Source organism: Aphelocoma coerulescens, chromosome 3 (assembly GCF_041296385.1).
Source record: "Aphelocoma coerulescens isolate FSJ_1873_10779 chromosome 3, UR_Acoe_1.0, whole genome shotgun sequence".
NCBI classification, from domain to species: domain Eukaryota; kingdom Metazoa; phylum Chordata; class Aves; order Passeriformes; family Corvidae; genus Aphelocoma; species Aphelocoma coerulescens.
In genome coordinates, this window is record NC_091016.1 from 67,285,705 (window position 1) to 67,301,778 (window position 16,074).

Consider the following 16,074-nt stretch of genomic DNA (forward strand, 5'->3'; position numbering starts at 1 on the left):
CACTGCAGTTCACTAATGCTTGTAAGCAAGTGTTCCATGAAAGCAAGTCAATTATGTAATTATATTATTCATTTTATTATTAACTGACAGTTGCTGGTTTGCTTTCATTTTGGAAAAAAAAAAAAAAATCATCACACAAATAAAGCACCCGAGCCTGCTTATTTAGAAGATACCTTCTAAGCAGAGGATGACAAGGGGAATGGCTTTTTTTTTTTTTTCCCAACAACTTGAAGTCTCATGGTATAATTTGTATTTTTTTTTTTTTTTTTTTTTTTTTTTTTTAACTATTTAAAAACATGCCAAGTCTTGAGAAAATAAAAACCTCATGTAAAGATGATTTTAAAGTCATGAATGTCTGGTAGTACCTGACAGATTTAAGTAAAAAGCCATCACCACCTGAGAGCTATGCCTTTTTTTAAGGACCACGGATTTCCTCACAAGGCTTTGCACCATATGATCACATAAAGCCTCATTACTGTGTTATGAGCATTTGAAGCTTCTTAAAAATACTGCATTTTACCACGTACAGGACCGAGGATGTACACAGACACATGCTACATAAGCAAGCAATATGATACTAAGATCAAATAAAAATCACCATCAGGGACTTCTGGGATCTAAAAATTCCTTTGGGTGCCAGATGCCAGTACCATTTTGTACAGGTATTTGTCACTGCCCTTTCATGCATTCAACTGCTATTTTTCAGGCAGTAAGGCCTGAAGCAACATGTGAAAAGCAACAAGGTATCACCAATGGAATTTACACTTTGAATCTTAGTGATTTGACCACTGTGAATCTTAGTCATCTTAGAACACTGATGTGAACCCAATGAAAACAGCAGTGGTGCTAGCCATGGACTAGCCTGTTTTTAATACAGACAACAGTAGCTGGTAGCATTTTAATTCCATCCATTTGTCTTTGACAGTATTACTGCAGACACTAATTTATGCCACTTAAAAACGCTACCAGAGAAGCCCTTCTATAATCTAAGAATTTACTGTAACTGTAAATTTAAACAAAGTCAAGTATGCTCCAGAACTTTGCAGAAATACTGCTTTCAAACAAGTCTCTTTCCACCGTGAATTGCAAAGCAGTAAGCTATTTTTGATTATTTTAGTGGCTACATATGCATTTATTTTATTAGTCATCTGGTAATTACAAGATTCACAGGTAGAAAAATGTTGAAATTGGACTTAAGTCCACCCTAAAGTACACCACTAAGTACTTTTGTCTTACCTTTCAACAGTGCTTTTTCATCTTCTTGCTCATTTGCTACCATCACTAAACTAGTAGACAAAAAATAAACACCAGAAATCCAGGTTCTGAAATTCATAGCTCATTGCTACTGCACAATAAAAGTATGTTTAATTAAAGGAAATTTTTCATTCTCTGCACGTTAAGAAATCAGTTTCCTCAGGCAGGCATTTAGAAACAAAGTTGTATCCAGTTTAGAAGGCTGAATTGCCAATCCCTTATGTTTTTGTAGTTTAAATTTGTGCATTTACCTGTTAGGTACTTCCAGCTTTTCGGTTTGGCTTGTTTTGGGGTTTTGTAATTGTTAATGAAACCAGGTTCAAACTCTAAGGTTTATTTTTATTAAGTTCTCCTTTCCACCTCCTCCCACCTCCATTTTCTGTCAGTAACAACAAAACCTGTGCAATAAGCACCATGAGGCTGTCCTGAAATTAGTACTAGTATACACCTATAACTTCAAGTGTTTGGCATATGCTGTATCAGATAGGATTGACACAGAAACAAATTCAATTCAAAAGCAAGTACTACAAATACACTGCATACAAATAAGCCATGTAAAGCCAATGCAGAACAATGAAGAAATTACATTATTAAAAGTTTTTATTTAGGTTTGGTCAGTACAGGTAAGATAATATTGGAGTCACAGAGCAATATGCATCAACAGGATACAACAGTTCTTAAAAACTGAGTAACTATGCACACAATTCATAAACATTCGGTCACCTAAGGAGAAAATGCACAGATGTATGGTGGGAAAAACTGTAATTAACACTGAAACTACTAGAGGACTCCCTCAGTAAGTCCATCTTTTTAGTGATAAAACTACTGTACTGGGCAAACTTGGCAGTCATAAACCCACAGCTATTATGACAAATCTTGAAGGTGGTGTTAAGTATAACAGTATGAGTAAGAATGCCCTTACACAGCACAGGTTCTAGATATACACAGATTTGTACAGACATCATTTATGTTATACTTTATGGAAATAATTTCCATTTCAACTTCACATTAACTCATATAAAAATAACTTGAGCTACACAAACGTCCTTTTAGCAACATTCAACGTAATTAACTGTTAAAATTTCCAAAGTGGCAGAGGTATTGAAGCAAAAAGAAACCCACAAAAAGGCAAAATTGTGACAAGTATGCACTAATTTAAACGGCTTCTGGACAGTATCCTCTCCCAATTTCAATGACACTGTATAAAAATTTTGCAGAAAAATGTTACAAAACTGAACCCTGCACATTTACACTGGAGTCCAAACCATTCTGGACATGACGAGAACCCACAGTTCTGTTACCTTTCATGCTCACTGTTTTCTCCTCTTGAGGATCATGATTGGAGTCTGTGTCATTTGAGTGGTGAGTGAGAGAGTTTTCACTGCCAGTGGGAGAGTCTACACTTTCATACCCAGTACTGAGCTGGTTTATGTAGCTACCACTTCCTCTACCAGTTCTATCTTCAGAGTGGTTGGACAGCTTATTACCATTCCCTGGAGAAGCTGGGAAGTCATCTTCTGTGCCGCTACCCTCCCTATAAAATCCAGGCCCAGACGTCCGCTGATGGGAGGAGCTGCCATTGCTTGGTCCGTTTGCCAGGCGGCTGCAGTCTTTGCCCACAGCCTCTCCCTGCTCTGTGGGCTCAGAGGATGGAGTCCTGCTGGTACCTGGGTTGGAGGCCTGGGACTGCTGCTGCTGGTACTGTGCCAACTGCTGGCGAGTCTCCTTCAATTGCTGCTGAAGAACTAGAATGGTACTCTGCATACCCTCTACCTCCTCATCAAGCTGGATGATGAAGTCATTCAATTCTATGTAAAGAAAACACATTTGTTGCAAACACTTAGTAGCCCATATATAGCTTGAATCTCAGACAAGAAATTAAAATCCCGTAACTCAATGTTTTATGCTGAAATTTTTCAGTGAACTATTTCTCAGCCATCAGGTATGCACTGGTTTTGGTACTCTGCCTCTGAAGGAGAAAACGCTTAAAAACTGTGGTATCTACCTGTTTTCTATATTGCTATTCAAAATATGTGAGAAAAATTTAATTGCTGGGCAAGAATGGAAGGTATTTAGAAAAAAAGCTCAACTACAATAATTAATATTTTCCAAGTAAATCCTAATGTGTCTTTTGCTCAAGTATAAATCTCTAGCAGAAATACTGTAAAAGTGACCATGAACCACATCCATACGTAACACATCTGAGTTACTATCAAACCCTATTCAGTAGCCAAAAAAAAGGTATTATTTTTTTTATCATATTTTGAGGAGGTTTCAATTCTTACTGTACTTAATCCTTTAAATCCTTCAAGAGAGGACACGAAAAGACCTTACCAACAAGAGTGTTAACGACCTTCACAGGGTGTTTTAATATTTATGTATCAGAAAAAGGTTTTTACAATTAGGACTGCATTCTGGAACAAAACAAATTTGATCTCAAAACAGTATAAGAAACACTGACTCAGTCTTCAACTGCACCATCAGTATGACAGAGCAAATAAAATGCAAACTGCTTAATATTGTAAAAATAAAAAAAGTGTTCTTGCTGCTATGGAAAACAATCATTAGGAAAACTGTTATCGCAGGAATATTGTTATCTTGATTCATATATGGGGAAGAAGCAATTCAGTGCTGGAAATTACTACATAAAAGCAGCAGTCTCTAAAGAATGTCTACACTTGCTTCAATTACGTACTTGGTGAATTCTGCTGAAGAGCATTACCAAAACAGTAGTTACTATTCCCACAAAATGACATTATACAGTCATCTACCTTGAGAGTTCTAGCTATTTTATACTGTTACTTTCTCAAAGAGATGAAAATATGATCTATCCTTAAAAATGCAGGACATGTCAGATGTGATGCCATATCAAGCTTCTGGTATCTTACAAACTTCACATGTAAAACAAACAAAAAGATATTCAGGTCTATGTGATGTCTAGATAGGTTATATCCCCAAACTTCAGATAACCTACCCTAACATTGTATGAATAGCCACTGACATTACACAGAATTTGAGACTGAAGACTTTTAAACTTGCATTTTCCCCTCCATTTGAATTATGCAAGAGGTCAGAGTTTTTAGACCAATTCAATTTAGGTTTAGAGTGTCACAAAATTCAGACTGTAAACATGAGACATTTTCATTCATCTGAGTTACCAAAGGAAAAAAAAAACCCAACAGTTTTTCATATTCTTAGGCGTTGTTAAAAGTTGCCAATTTTTTAAAATAAACTCCAAATGAGTCAGAGTTAACAAGAAGCTTTCTGTTCTCAGTGCATGCCTAGGCTTTATGTAATGTTAACAGCCTTCATCTTGCCAATTCACCAGTAATGCTTGGAGTCTAAACATTCCCTATTAAATAGCAAGACTTACAGTACAAAAATCTTGATTTCAAACACCACATTACTGGAGCTGCGAATCCCACCAGCTCCCCCAAAGTTAAGGATTCTATTTGTTTAACTAAGACTACCGGTTAATACTGTTGTCATATTTTCCTCAATATTACCCTTTCATACTGGCAAAGATGGTTTTGTATTATGTGTATCATCACAAAATTAAACTTGCAGAAGTGCAAGGCAATTTCTATTTTTGTTAAAAAAATCCCTTACCATCCTGACTGCTTTTAAGTTCCTCACTATATTTCTTCTGTAAAGCCAATTCTGCCTCAAGCTGTGCAATACGTCCTTGGGACAGCTGCCTTCCAAGCTCTTGATTCTCCTGGATAAGCATTCGACACTTCGCCATTAACTTTTTCCCTGTTTGGCTGCAAAGGAAAGAGCCATCTATCACAAAACAAATACAAAACCTTCAGTTATCTTCCTCAATCACAATTACAGACAAAAAGGAGATGCAATTTCTGCATGTCACAATTCAAGGAACATTATGCCTCAACATAATTGTCATAGCAGAAAGTCTCCCTATAGTTACCACATGCTGTTCCATCGCCAGTTGATCTTCAGTCGCTGTCCCACAAAGTGGAAGGCAAGTTTTGTTACTGAAAATATGAATAAGCATATTGTACTTTTTCTGATACCAACATCTGGATTATCAGTATGCACAACCTTGCATGTACTAATTCTTAAAGGAGTTAAATATTTGATTAAAGATGTGCTTTGCAATTCAAAAGATCAAGGACTGCACAGCAAATTAGAAGCGAAATCATTCCCCATTTGCTGTATTAGTGAAATATAATGATTGAATTTGAATGAAGAAAAGGAAGTTGCTTGGGGGAAATAATAAATCTCATGTTCATTTTTCATACTGACATCCATTTTTCTTTAAGAGGTTTAAACATTCATTTGAATGCTGTCCAGGTACTCTTGTTTAAAAAATGAGATGTCTGTTTTTCAACTCCACTTATATGTTTGACAGTCACATGCAGTGTCTGCTTCATGATTTCTATGGTCAGCATTTCTTAAGTACATCTTGTATGGTGAGGAGGAATGAAAATGTAGCTAAACGCTGGAAGGACATCAAGGAAGGGATATATTATCTATCTACTTTCCTTTAAAATTACGTATTTCAGATCACAAGTAATGATCATTAGGCTGTTCAGTTTCTGGAGGAAATGTGGAACAGGTAGGAAAACTTACTTTGAACTGATAGGATTTTCTTTACTAAATTGGTAACATTACACATCTTTAATCTTCATGATAAAAATCTCATTGTAAAGCATTATAGGAAGTAGTATGCAAATTAATATATAGGCAATACAGCTGACTCCACAAAAGAAAAATTGAAGTCCTCTAGGACTCTTAGTCTGCCAAGTCAGGATAGCATCCCCAAACAGTTCTCCTTTTAATAGGCTCAGCACCACAATGAAGCAGTCATCTTTTCTATAGAAGTGTAAGCTCTGCCAAAACCCCCAAACTTGAACAGTTTTATTGTGAATTCAATAGCAAGACTTGCATTACTTTTCAAGACCAAGACGGTCATTTAATTTTTTGTATGCTTTTAAACAAGTGACAAATACTGGAAAAAAAAAATTGAGGATTAAAAAAGTAGAACAGGACATTTCTGCTACAATCACAGCCACAGTTCTCTCCTGCAACCAAAATACCCAACCAGAAGAATCTAAACCAGCAATTTCCTTAACTACCTTCTGAGCACTCAAGCCTTAGACAACTTTTAAGTTCTGCCAACTCTGCCCCATTTAACATTTTTCAACTGACTTTCCCAAATCTTTCAGATGGGCTGCTCCAGAAGGAATCTGGCTGTGTAAAGTCCTGGAGGCCTGAAACTCTGCTAAAGGCAGCAGCCTGTTTTCTTTCTTGATGTGATGTCCAATGCCAGGTCCTTGAAGTTTAAATTGTGCTGACCTAATACAGTCCAAGTCGCACATTTAAGATGCAAGTTTCCTTAGAGATGTTCATTCTGTGTAAAGCAGGATCACTTTGGAGATAACCAATGTGACAGATCCCAAAAGTTATTAGGCAGACATGATTTTTAGCCATTTGCAAATTCCTGTTACTGTATTCATCATCACTACAAGTAGAAAAAGTTTACAATGCTTAAGTCATTTAATGCTTTTCTCTTCACAAACCAACATCAATTGCAGAATCAGCAAGTACCAGTTACCTTGGAATTGGGACAATTTTAGAATCCCATTAATATCTTCAAGTTAATTCCTGCCAAAATGTAAAATATTTATTACCTGTATAGAAATTTGCATAGTTACCTATAATGCTATTTCTTCCCATCAAAAATTTTCCAGATGTTCTGAGCTAGTAAGAGTAACCCTTACACTTTACAAAAAAGACAACACATTCAAGAACATCAAATCCAATAACTATTAAAATAATTCCTATTAACTGTAAAACTAAGTTCAGCATTGTTTTCACAAATCCTCTTGAACATACAGGCAACAAAACCTGTAAGAATGTAAGTGGTTAAATTTCAGAAGACTAGAGTTTGTTGTACTAGGCTTACTGCAAAATGACATTTTAACTAATTTTTATTCCAAGTTTATACTCTGCTTAATGATGGTTAAAATGGCTTAGCATAGCCATTCCTTTGATTACATGCCCTTTTATTTCCCCCTCCAGACATCAGCAATGTTTATGCTGCACAGCCTTATCTACATTAAGGTGCAGAACTAACTCTGCTTAGGGCTGCAGTTAACTTGTTATCCACCCCAAGAACTTCAGTTTAGGATGTGAATAGGACCACTGACTCTTTCAAAAACTAAGCCAGATGCCACGAAATGAGTAGTTGCATACAAGGATGGGCAATTAATGCTATTAAGAAGGGGGGTGCAAGATGCAAAGAATGAGAAAAAACTACAAATATTTTACATGAGCCAATTTCTTTACCTTTCAAGAAATAAAAACCAGTAAAATCTTAACCCAGTTAACAAAGACAGCCTCAATTATTTACCAGGCAATAACTCTAACTTTCTATATTCCAGCCACTGCATGTATGAATTATGCACATTCACACCACTGACTTAAAATTATATGATGCAAATTATGTACGATGCTACAGAAATAACGTTTTGACACTTGAGTTTGAAAGGAAGTCAGTCGCAAGTTACTTGTCTCTCCTCGGTTGCACACACATTTAGAGCCTGAGGACTTTAGAAAACAACCAACCTGTATCTAAACGTATTAAATAATTTTCTCAACTCCAAGTTAGAAACAAGCAATCTGCATGGCATGTCTCTTTCAACACATAGTGAGCTTTACAAATGGCTTGGTAACACATTGACAATTTATTAATGTAAGTCTTACCTCTGTTTTGATGCTAGATCATTAAAATCTTAGATACTGCTATAGCAAAATCATTCCGGATGTATCACTTTTAAAAAGGTAAAATTTTTCTGTGGATTTTTCTTTTGCTGTTAAGTCATTACTCATGCAAAAAAAAATAAACCTGCATAAGTATACTACTCTTTGATCCCATATTAATCATCTGAAGCACAAACAGTTAAAGATACTTCCAAGTCAAAATTATGTAATGGCATCTTAATAAAAGTCATCAAAACAGTTAGAATACATCACCTTCTGTGACAGCTGAATGTGTCTTTTTCAATTTAAAAATTAATTTTTTAGGGTCAGACTGAGTCATAAAACGTTGCCCAACTGTTTTGAAAAAATCAAAACCTCAGATTACTAAATAGAACTCTATTTGCTACGGGAAAAAACAAACACACAAATGCTACACCAAATCTACATTTTGCTTTACAGACCTCAGACGTGCACTCCCAACTGTCCCAGATTGCTACTCTTACAAGTAACTTGGGACAACAGAACAGAGGCATCAATAGAGTAGCAAAAACTCCTTCACTGATTCCACCAACAAAAACGCATGCATTTAAGGCTTTTTTGGTTTGTTAAAATACTGACTTTGTTTTCAGCGAACGAGACAATGCAGAAATGACAACCTGTTCAGTTCTCGTTCATCCCAGGAGTTTCACAATACAACAGTATAACCAGAAGTGTTCCTTGAACTATATATTACAACTATTTCAAGGCACATTTTATAAAGAAGCACAATACAAAAAAATCCAGGCATACAACGGAATAAAAAACACCCCACCAACACTGAAGACAGTTGCCATCATGTGCCTTCTGTATTGAGCATTTGAGATCAGTTCTTAGTATGAAGATCGAAAAATTCCCCTTTCTGCATGAAAACATGCAGTGAAATTCTTATCACAACCAGTTTTTCTTATACATGCTAGTTGTGATCAAATATATATTGCTTCAAACAATTTTAAACCTGCTTTTAGATGGAACGTACATTTTCGTACAGTCCTAATTTTGAGGCGTCCACAGTATTACCAACCATCCAGAAAACAGTTCATTATTTAGCAACAGTGACTTAAGGCTGCATCAAGTGCTAGAGAGCCCAAAGGCTAGACAGTCAAATGTGTACACTACCACTGTTGTGATACCAAATAGCACTCTCGTGGCTATTCAAAACTGGTTAGCAAGTAAACTCTTTAATGCAAAATTCACCTCATCAAGTTTTGACCCAGCAGTTCAGTGAACAAGCAGGAAGTCCACAGTCTTATTGGCAAAACTGACTTACAGTGTCTCTAAGTCACTAGGCTCAAGGTTAAGAGCGAAGCATATTCCACTTCTACATTTTACGGGAATTTTACATGTTCAATTCATGATTTATAAGCTCTAGGTTCTCTCTCCTCCAAACTGTCTGTAGACACAGTGTGCCACAGACTTAAGACTTCTGTTTCTCCCTCTATTTTCTTCAAATAGAACAATTTTGCAAATGTCTACATGTTCTAGAAAAGATTTTTTTTTCGAAGATGGCCATTTCTTCAGAATAGTCCGACGCTGTCAGGCCTCTGAAGCAAAGGGGGAGAAAAAAGCTGAAACACAAGGTTCATCTGGTAAGTTTTACATTAAGCATTACAAGCTGGACAGTATAAGAATGTGGCTTTTGCCTCAAAACGTCTGAGTCTTGGTGTGGAAACGAGTACTTGGCTGTCCCACCATAGCATTCTCGTAGTGGGACTGTCAGGGAAGTCTTGACTGGGGAGTATTTGTTTTGTTTACCTATCAGGCGTAAATTTCCAGGCACTCAGTTCATTTTGGGCTTGTTCCAGTTTGTCTTTAGTCTGTTCCAGTTCACCTTTCATTTTTAGGAAAAACAAGTTGATGGCTGGGTCCACCATTGTTGATCGCAGTTGGGCAACACTAGGCTGCTGAACTTGCTTGAGGTACTGAATCTGATTCTGCATAAAATAAGAAAAAAAGGCTGTTATTAATACAATATTAAAGAAAAATTGTAAGTAATTTTGATACAAATAAGAATAGTCACTCCAAAGTTAACATCAAGATAGCTTGCCTTCTTTCACACTGTAACCCCAAAAACACAGGACAAAAATCACTTGTGCACACCTTGCACCCCTGTTCATGTGCATGCTCACCCAAGCCCCCATCCTACCACCTGCCATGCTTAACCTTTCAAGGCAGATTCCTCTCCAGATCCCAGATCATTTTCTGCATGTCAATTTACATTTGTCAGAACAGTATCTAGAGCATTAGAATGCTCCCTTTCTTTTGTATCTTCCTGCACTCTTTTTGGGGAACAAAGAGCATATGGAAAGAATTATCTGCTTAAAACAGACAGTTAATTCCCACTTAAGTTCAGCGTAAGTTATTAATGAACATTACAGCTAAAACTGACAAGAAATATTTACAAACAAGTAATAAAAAGGTTTTTATAAACTTCTAAGGTCTTCTGCAACTGCAATAGTCACTTATGATGCAAAATCGTGTATTTTATAAACAACAAAATTTAGAAATATTGACAGCATTTAAAAGATTTTATTCTCTTTCAATAACCACAAGCCAAAGGAGTTACAATTTTATGTATTTAGAACCCAGACACTTGCAATAATCAAAATTTCAGAAGTAATAACTGAGAGGTTTTCTTTTAAATATAGTATTTATTAGTCAAAACTTGAATGTCTATAAATGGGATTAACTTTAGGTTTCTTAAATTCTCATCCCATCACAACAGACATTATCTTGAATTGTACTAGGCATACATGTTTAGAACCCTGCTAATCACCAATATCGCACCAGCCTGCACAGAATGTGTTAACTCCTAAATTCAATTTATTATGCTCCCCGTATCATACGCATTTCTTCATCCGTAAGAGGTGAACGGAGTTACCTGACATTAAAAGACATTAACTGACAGTCAGGAGGTTTGCTTCCTGGGCAGACAGTCATGCAACCAGACTTGAGAGCAACAGAGTTTCACTGACAAACCCTAAAGGGAAAGAGTCTCCCTGCACTCTTTGCTTTTACATGGGCCAACAGCATGGCCAGAAGCACTGACAGCTTAACTATGTTCCTGTACATGCAGTTACTCTGTTACGGAGTCTTTACATGACAGTGATGAAGAGAAAGTACAGAAGCCCTACATACCTTCAGTGTGCAGCAGCAACCTCAGTTACTTCTAAATTGAGTATAATGTGTTTTAATTTATATATTGTTAAGCAGCAAAAATTCCTGGACTTTATTTCAAGTAAATGGTTTCAAAGGTACTGGAAGAACTGAAATAATTCCTTTGACACGTTAATTTGGTATTATTGAAATAAAAATACTTAGCTACTTAAAAAACCTAAAATCATCATACTTTAGACTTTAAATAGACAAACTTTTATGTATCCAGAAAGAAATATAAAGGGAATAAAGGACTGCATATAAATATTTTCAAGAAATAAAGCACTCAAGAACCCACATACAAGCATTACCTAGAAACAAGAAGTCCAGATTAAGGTTATGCTAACATTTCTTGGAGGGCATTTTACCCCATGGGTCCTTTGCCTCACTGAATGCGCAATACGCTGCTCACCAAATAAAGATCAATTTTATTCATTGTTACTGATGTATATTTTCTAGCCACTCAACTTTTTGATTCTTCTGCTGCTGAAGTATTTCAGCAACCTGTCAATTCTTTGTGATGGCTACAGCTAATACAGTGAAATGGACAACTTCACTGGCAATATATTTCAGAAATATAATCACGATACAGCAACACTGTTCTCAATCCATTTTTAAACAGGCATCACAAGGTGGGGGGGGAGGGGAGGATAATGCCATGTTCCTTGTCTTACTAAGGCCCAGATTTCTCCCTCTTCCACTTTAGATCTAAAAGCTGTAACAGATTCCTTGAATCACTAGTACATAGAATTGCTGCCACTGCTCCTCAGTCATGCCAGAAACGCATTTAAACACTCCAGGGGACCTAACCAATGCTGTGCAATCCCAATCTCATTAGGATCTCTCCAGCTCACACTCCTGAGACCAGCAGATGGCACCTGCACAGGACTTCAGCTCAACCATCATTCCTAAAGCAGTCATGTAGAACAAATTTACTTAAGCTTAACAACCCTTGCTCATTCCATCCCCAAACTTAAAAGACCATTATTTCCCTCCACTTTTTCCAATTCCAATTTTCTCAATCCCTTCACAAGTGCTTTCTCCAGCTTTAACTCCATCTGTAAGGCTTTTCATCCATGAAGACCTAGCAACCTCCTCCCAATATGACCTTTTCCCAAAGCAAGCCCAAATGTCTTCCCTTTTCTGCCTATTTCCTGATTATGTTTGTCTTCCTGCTTAGCCAGTCCAAACCTCACATTTTTGCTCCCTCTAACCACTTTCTGGTATGAGTCACCTCCCACTGATATTCCAGGTGGTAAGGGCTAGGGAGCAGGAGAGTTTGCTCAGGAGTCAGGACCAACTTCAGGCTACAGCTGAACCTACAGGAATAGTCATGTCCAATGCCAGACCCCAGGGAATGCCCACTCCAGTACCTGAAACACCTACTGACTTCATATTCCCAAACATGAAAGCACACACAAGGTGGTATTTTTCAAAAGCCCATCAGATGGACAAGCAGGGCTAATTTTCATGAACAGAATAAAAACCTTGATATCAGCTTTCTCTCTGTTCCAACCCAAGGCAGGACAGCACTGAAAGCAGTCCATCTGGAGGACATCAGGCTGTGTGAAGTTTTATTTGTGTGGATTTTTATCTCTTTTTTTTAAGACAGACAGTAACATTTTCAATCCCCTAGTTCCCACATTCCTGGAAATAGTTGCAAGCTTTCAGCTGAAATCATCCGAAGATAGCTACAAGAAACAGACTCTAAACACGTAGAATTTACAAAACAGATCACAGGTGCCTGAGAAACAACGTAAGCAATTTAAGTGAGAACAACTGTATATCCTTCTTATAAAGAAGGAGTAGGAAGGAATAAAATGCACAACTCAGAAGAGAAGAAGCACAACAGAGCAGTAACCTAAACCACAAGAGTAATGACTATCTCGTGCTACAGTCCAATTGCACCCACAGAAAGTTCCACTCATTGTTATCTGTTTCATAAAAAACATATTTGAGCAACAAGTATTTCCAAATGTCTATCCACTTATTGACTTACAGTAACTGTGCAGTAGCCTGGGAGGGGGTTAAGGCCTTTCCCTGAATTAGCATTAACTTTATCACCACCTCTGCCAGAAATAAAGCTTTATGTAGAAACCATAGCCAATACCTTGCCCACACTTCCCTAAGAGCAGCAACCTCTTTTAGGTGGTTGTTCCTGCTGGAGGAAAGTAGCTCAAGGCTACTGCTGACAACAGGGCACACAAGACATTAAACACCTGAACTTCAAGGTAGCCCTCAGTCACCCTAAAACTGTGGAGTAACTTTGCAGCACCTGTCACAGACTTTTACTAAGCTGATGGCTCTGAAGAAATCCATATATTCTCCTGCTAGACTCAGCACAGAGCACAAGAGACAATGGAGCTATGCACTCCACTCCCATCTTGTTTCTTCAAGAACAGCACTGATACAGAATAAGGGCAATGATTCTGCTACTGCTACTCCAACATGCACACCTACACTTTCAAGATGACAACTGGCGATTTTCATAAGCTGAAAACACAACAAAAAAGCTACTATTTTTAAAAAGGGTGAAAATTAAAACACCAAGATAGAGCTCATCACACCTTATTTTAAAACAGAGCAGGTGTATTTTAACAAGTAAGGTGTTCTACACAAGTAATCAGAAAACTCAGTCTTTGCCAACTACTAGCAGTTGAATATGGTATGATATTAAGTTCTTAACCATTTAAATTTGATAGCAAGTTTGTAAGAATAAGATGTCCCAAAAATACATCTGTAGTTTTCATGAAACTAAACACCATAGATGCTCAGTCTTTCTAATTAAAATGTGACAGGAAACACTGAAGGCTTACATACAAGTGTTACTGGTATATTTTACGTGTAATATGGATTATAAAAAATTGTTAACTCTAATAAAAATATGAAAAAACTATTTTATGGGTTAAAATTAGGCATGTCAAACAACAGCCCATGGTAAATAGTTTTTATTAAATGATTTAGCAACCTATAGCTTAGCTTTGCATCTTATCCAATGTAATGTATTTTTCTACTGTTACTGTAGCGGAAAAAATACTCTAGCAATACGAAGCCAAGTAGTCCTTTAGACCTTCTTGAATCTATGTGCATTTTTAAACTTGAAAATACTTAACGGTGACAATTTCTCCGTTATAGCTTTTACACCTCTTCTTCAAGGATGCATCTTCCTATCTCCATATACTATGGAGATTACAACCTTGGTGTTATTCTTGTGTCAAGAGCAGGAAAGTATGAGCCACCCGAGTGTGTGGGCCTATGTCTGTTTTTTGTTTCTTTTTGGTACCCTTTTTTCTTTTTTAAAGTATACTGAAAATAAACGCTCTTCAGAAATTCTTCTACACAGATGTTCTGAAAAGAGTATGCAGCTATAAACATCTAACAAAGTGCAGTCAAAAACCCCTATAGTCTTCATACTGTCAAACTCAAAACATTAAATACTTAAAAGTTTATAACTTCAAGGGATGAAGAAAGGTAAATATCATACACACAAATTTGGTTTTGGTGAAAAACATACATTTCTTTTTATTTATTTTTAGTATTTATTGATTTAGCTATATGCTCAGGGAGGTGATCCTTCCACTCCACTTGGAACTGGTGAGATATGTGGAGTACTGGGTCCAGATCTGGACTCCCCAGTACAAGAGAGATGCAGACATTTCAGGGTGAGTCCAATGAAGGGCTGTGAAGATGATTAAGGGGCTGGAGCATGTGACACACAAGCAGAGACTGAGAGTGTTAGGGCTGCTCAACCTGGAGAAGAGAAGGCTCTGGGGATGTCATCAATGTGCATAAATACCTGACAGGGAGTAAAGGAGGCAAAGCCAGTGGCGCTCACTTGAAAGCACAGGTGATAGGCACAAACTGAAATACAGCAAGTTCCACTTAAACATAAGGAAACACATTCTGCTGTGCCAGTGGTTCAGCACTGGCACAGGTCTCCAAAGAATTCTGGAGTGTTCATTTTAGGAGATGCTTAAAAGCCAATAGTGCACAGCCCTGAGTAACCAGGTCCAACTAACCCTGTTGTGAACAGGCAGGCTGGACTAAAACTCCAAGTCTCTTCCAACCTCAGTGATTCTGGGCTTCATTTTTTTGCCACTGCAAAGCAAGCTTAATCCCCTCTTTTTTCTTTTTTTCCCCCCTGTTTAAAGCACTACTTACTGTGAACTAAAGTGATCTTATGGTCTTAAGAGCAATGAAAGCACTGTATACAGAGTTCAGTCACACTACTATACCTGACAGCTCAGAAAACCTTCAGGCAAAAAAGAAAGGAAGACTTAAAAAAGCAAAGGAAAGTTACAATACTAGTTATTAGTTTTGCACTGAGCTTGTATTTTTCTTAAGAGACACTCTAAAGAGTGTATTACTGAAACTAGCAATAAGCTTTTTACAATCCTCTCAGAAACTGCCAGGTTCAAGGAGAATGAAAATTATGTTAAGGTAATCCAAAAATGAGATAGCTTCAAGAAACCAAGGCTAAACACAAATGAAAAAGTCACAGAACATGGCCAGAAATAAAGGAGAGAGAAACAAATATCAACAAAAAATGTATTTAGAACATTAGAAATTAAGCAGAGCTGCCAAATTTCAAAAGAACTTTGAACAAGTCAGTAGCAACTTCACCTATCCAGCCAAGCAGAGGCTTACAAATACCTTGTTATCCAAAGGCAATATAAATATCAGCCTAAAACCCCCTAAATGAAACCAAATAAACTCAATCATATCCTTAAATTTTAATTTCTTCCTGACTCTAATGATACTCAGAAATAACATTTTTGTAGATATGCACAGTAGATAAATGCTAAAGGAGAGTAAGCACGGCACATGCAAGAATTAGCTTGAAGTAAAAGCCCTTCCAACCACAAATGTGCTGAAAATCAACATAAATAACTAAGATTAGAA

General features: G+C 37.0%; 1 protein-coding gene across 1 annotated transcript in view; it reads right to left on the bottom strand.

Annotated features, from left to right (window-relative positions):
• Positions 1-1,836: 1,836 nt before the first annotated feature.
• The window catches only part of WTAP (WT1 associated protein), a 34,935-nt gene continuing 20,697 nt past the window's right edge, over positions 1,837-16,074 (bottom strand). The window contains exons 6-8 of the mRNA XM_069010697.1: positions 9,772-9,950; positions 4,864-5,018; positions 1,837-3,062 (exon numbers count right to left, since the gene is read on the bottom strand). Coding sequence (XP_068866798.1) covers positions 2,479-3,062; positions 4,864-5,018; positions 9,772-9,950 — 918 coding nt within the window. The 3' untranslated portion in view covers positions 1,837-2,478. The remainder of the gene's footprint in view (positions 3,063-4,863; positions 5,019-9,771; positions 9,951-16,074) is intronic.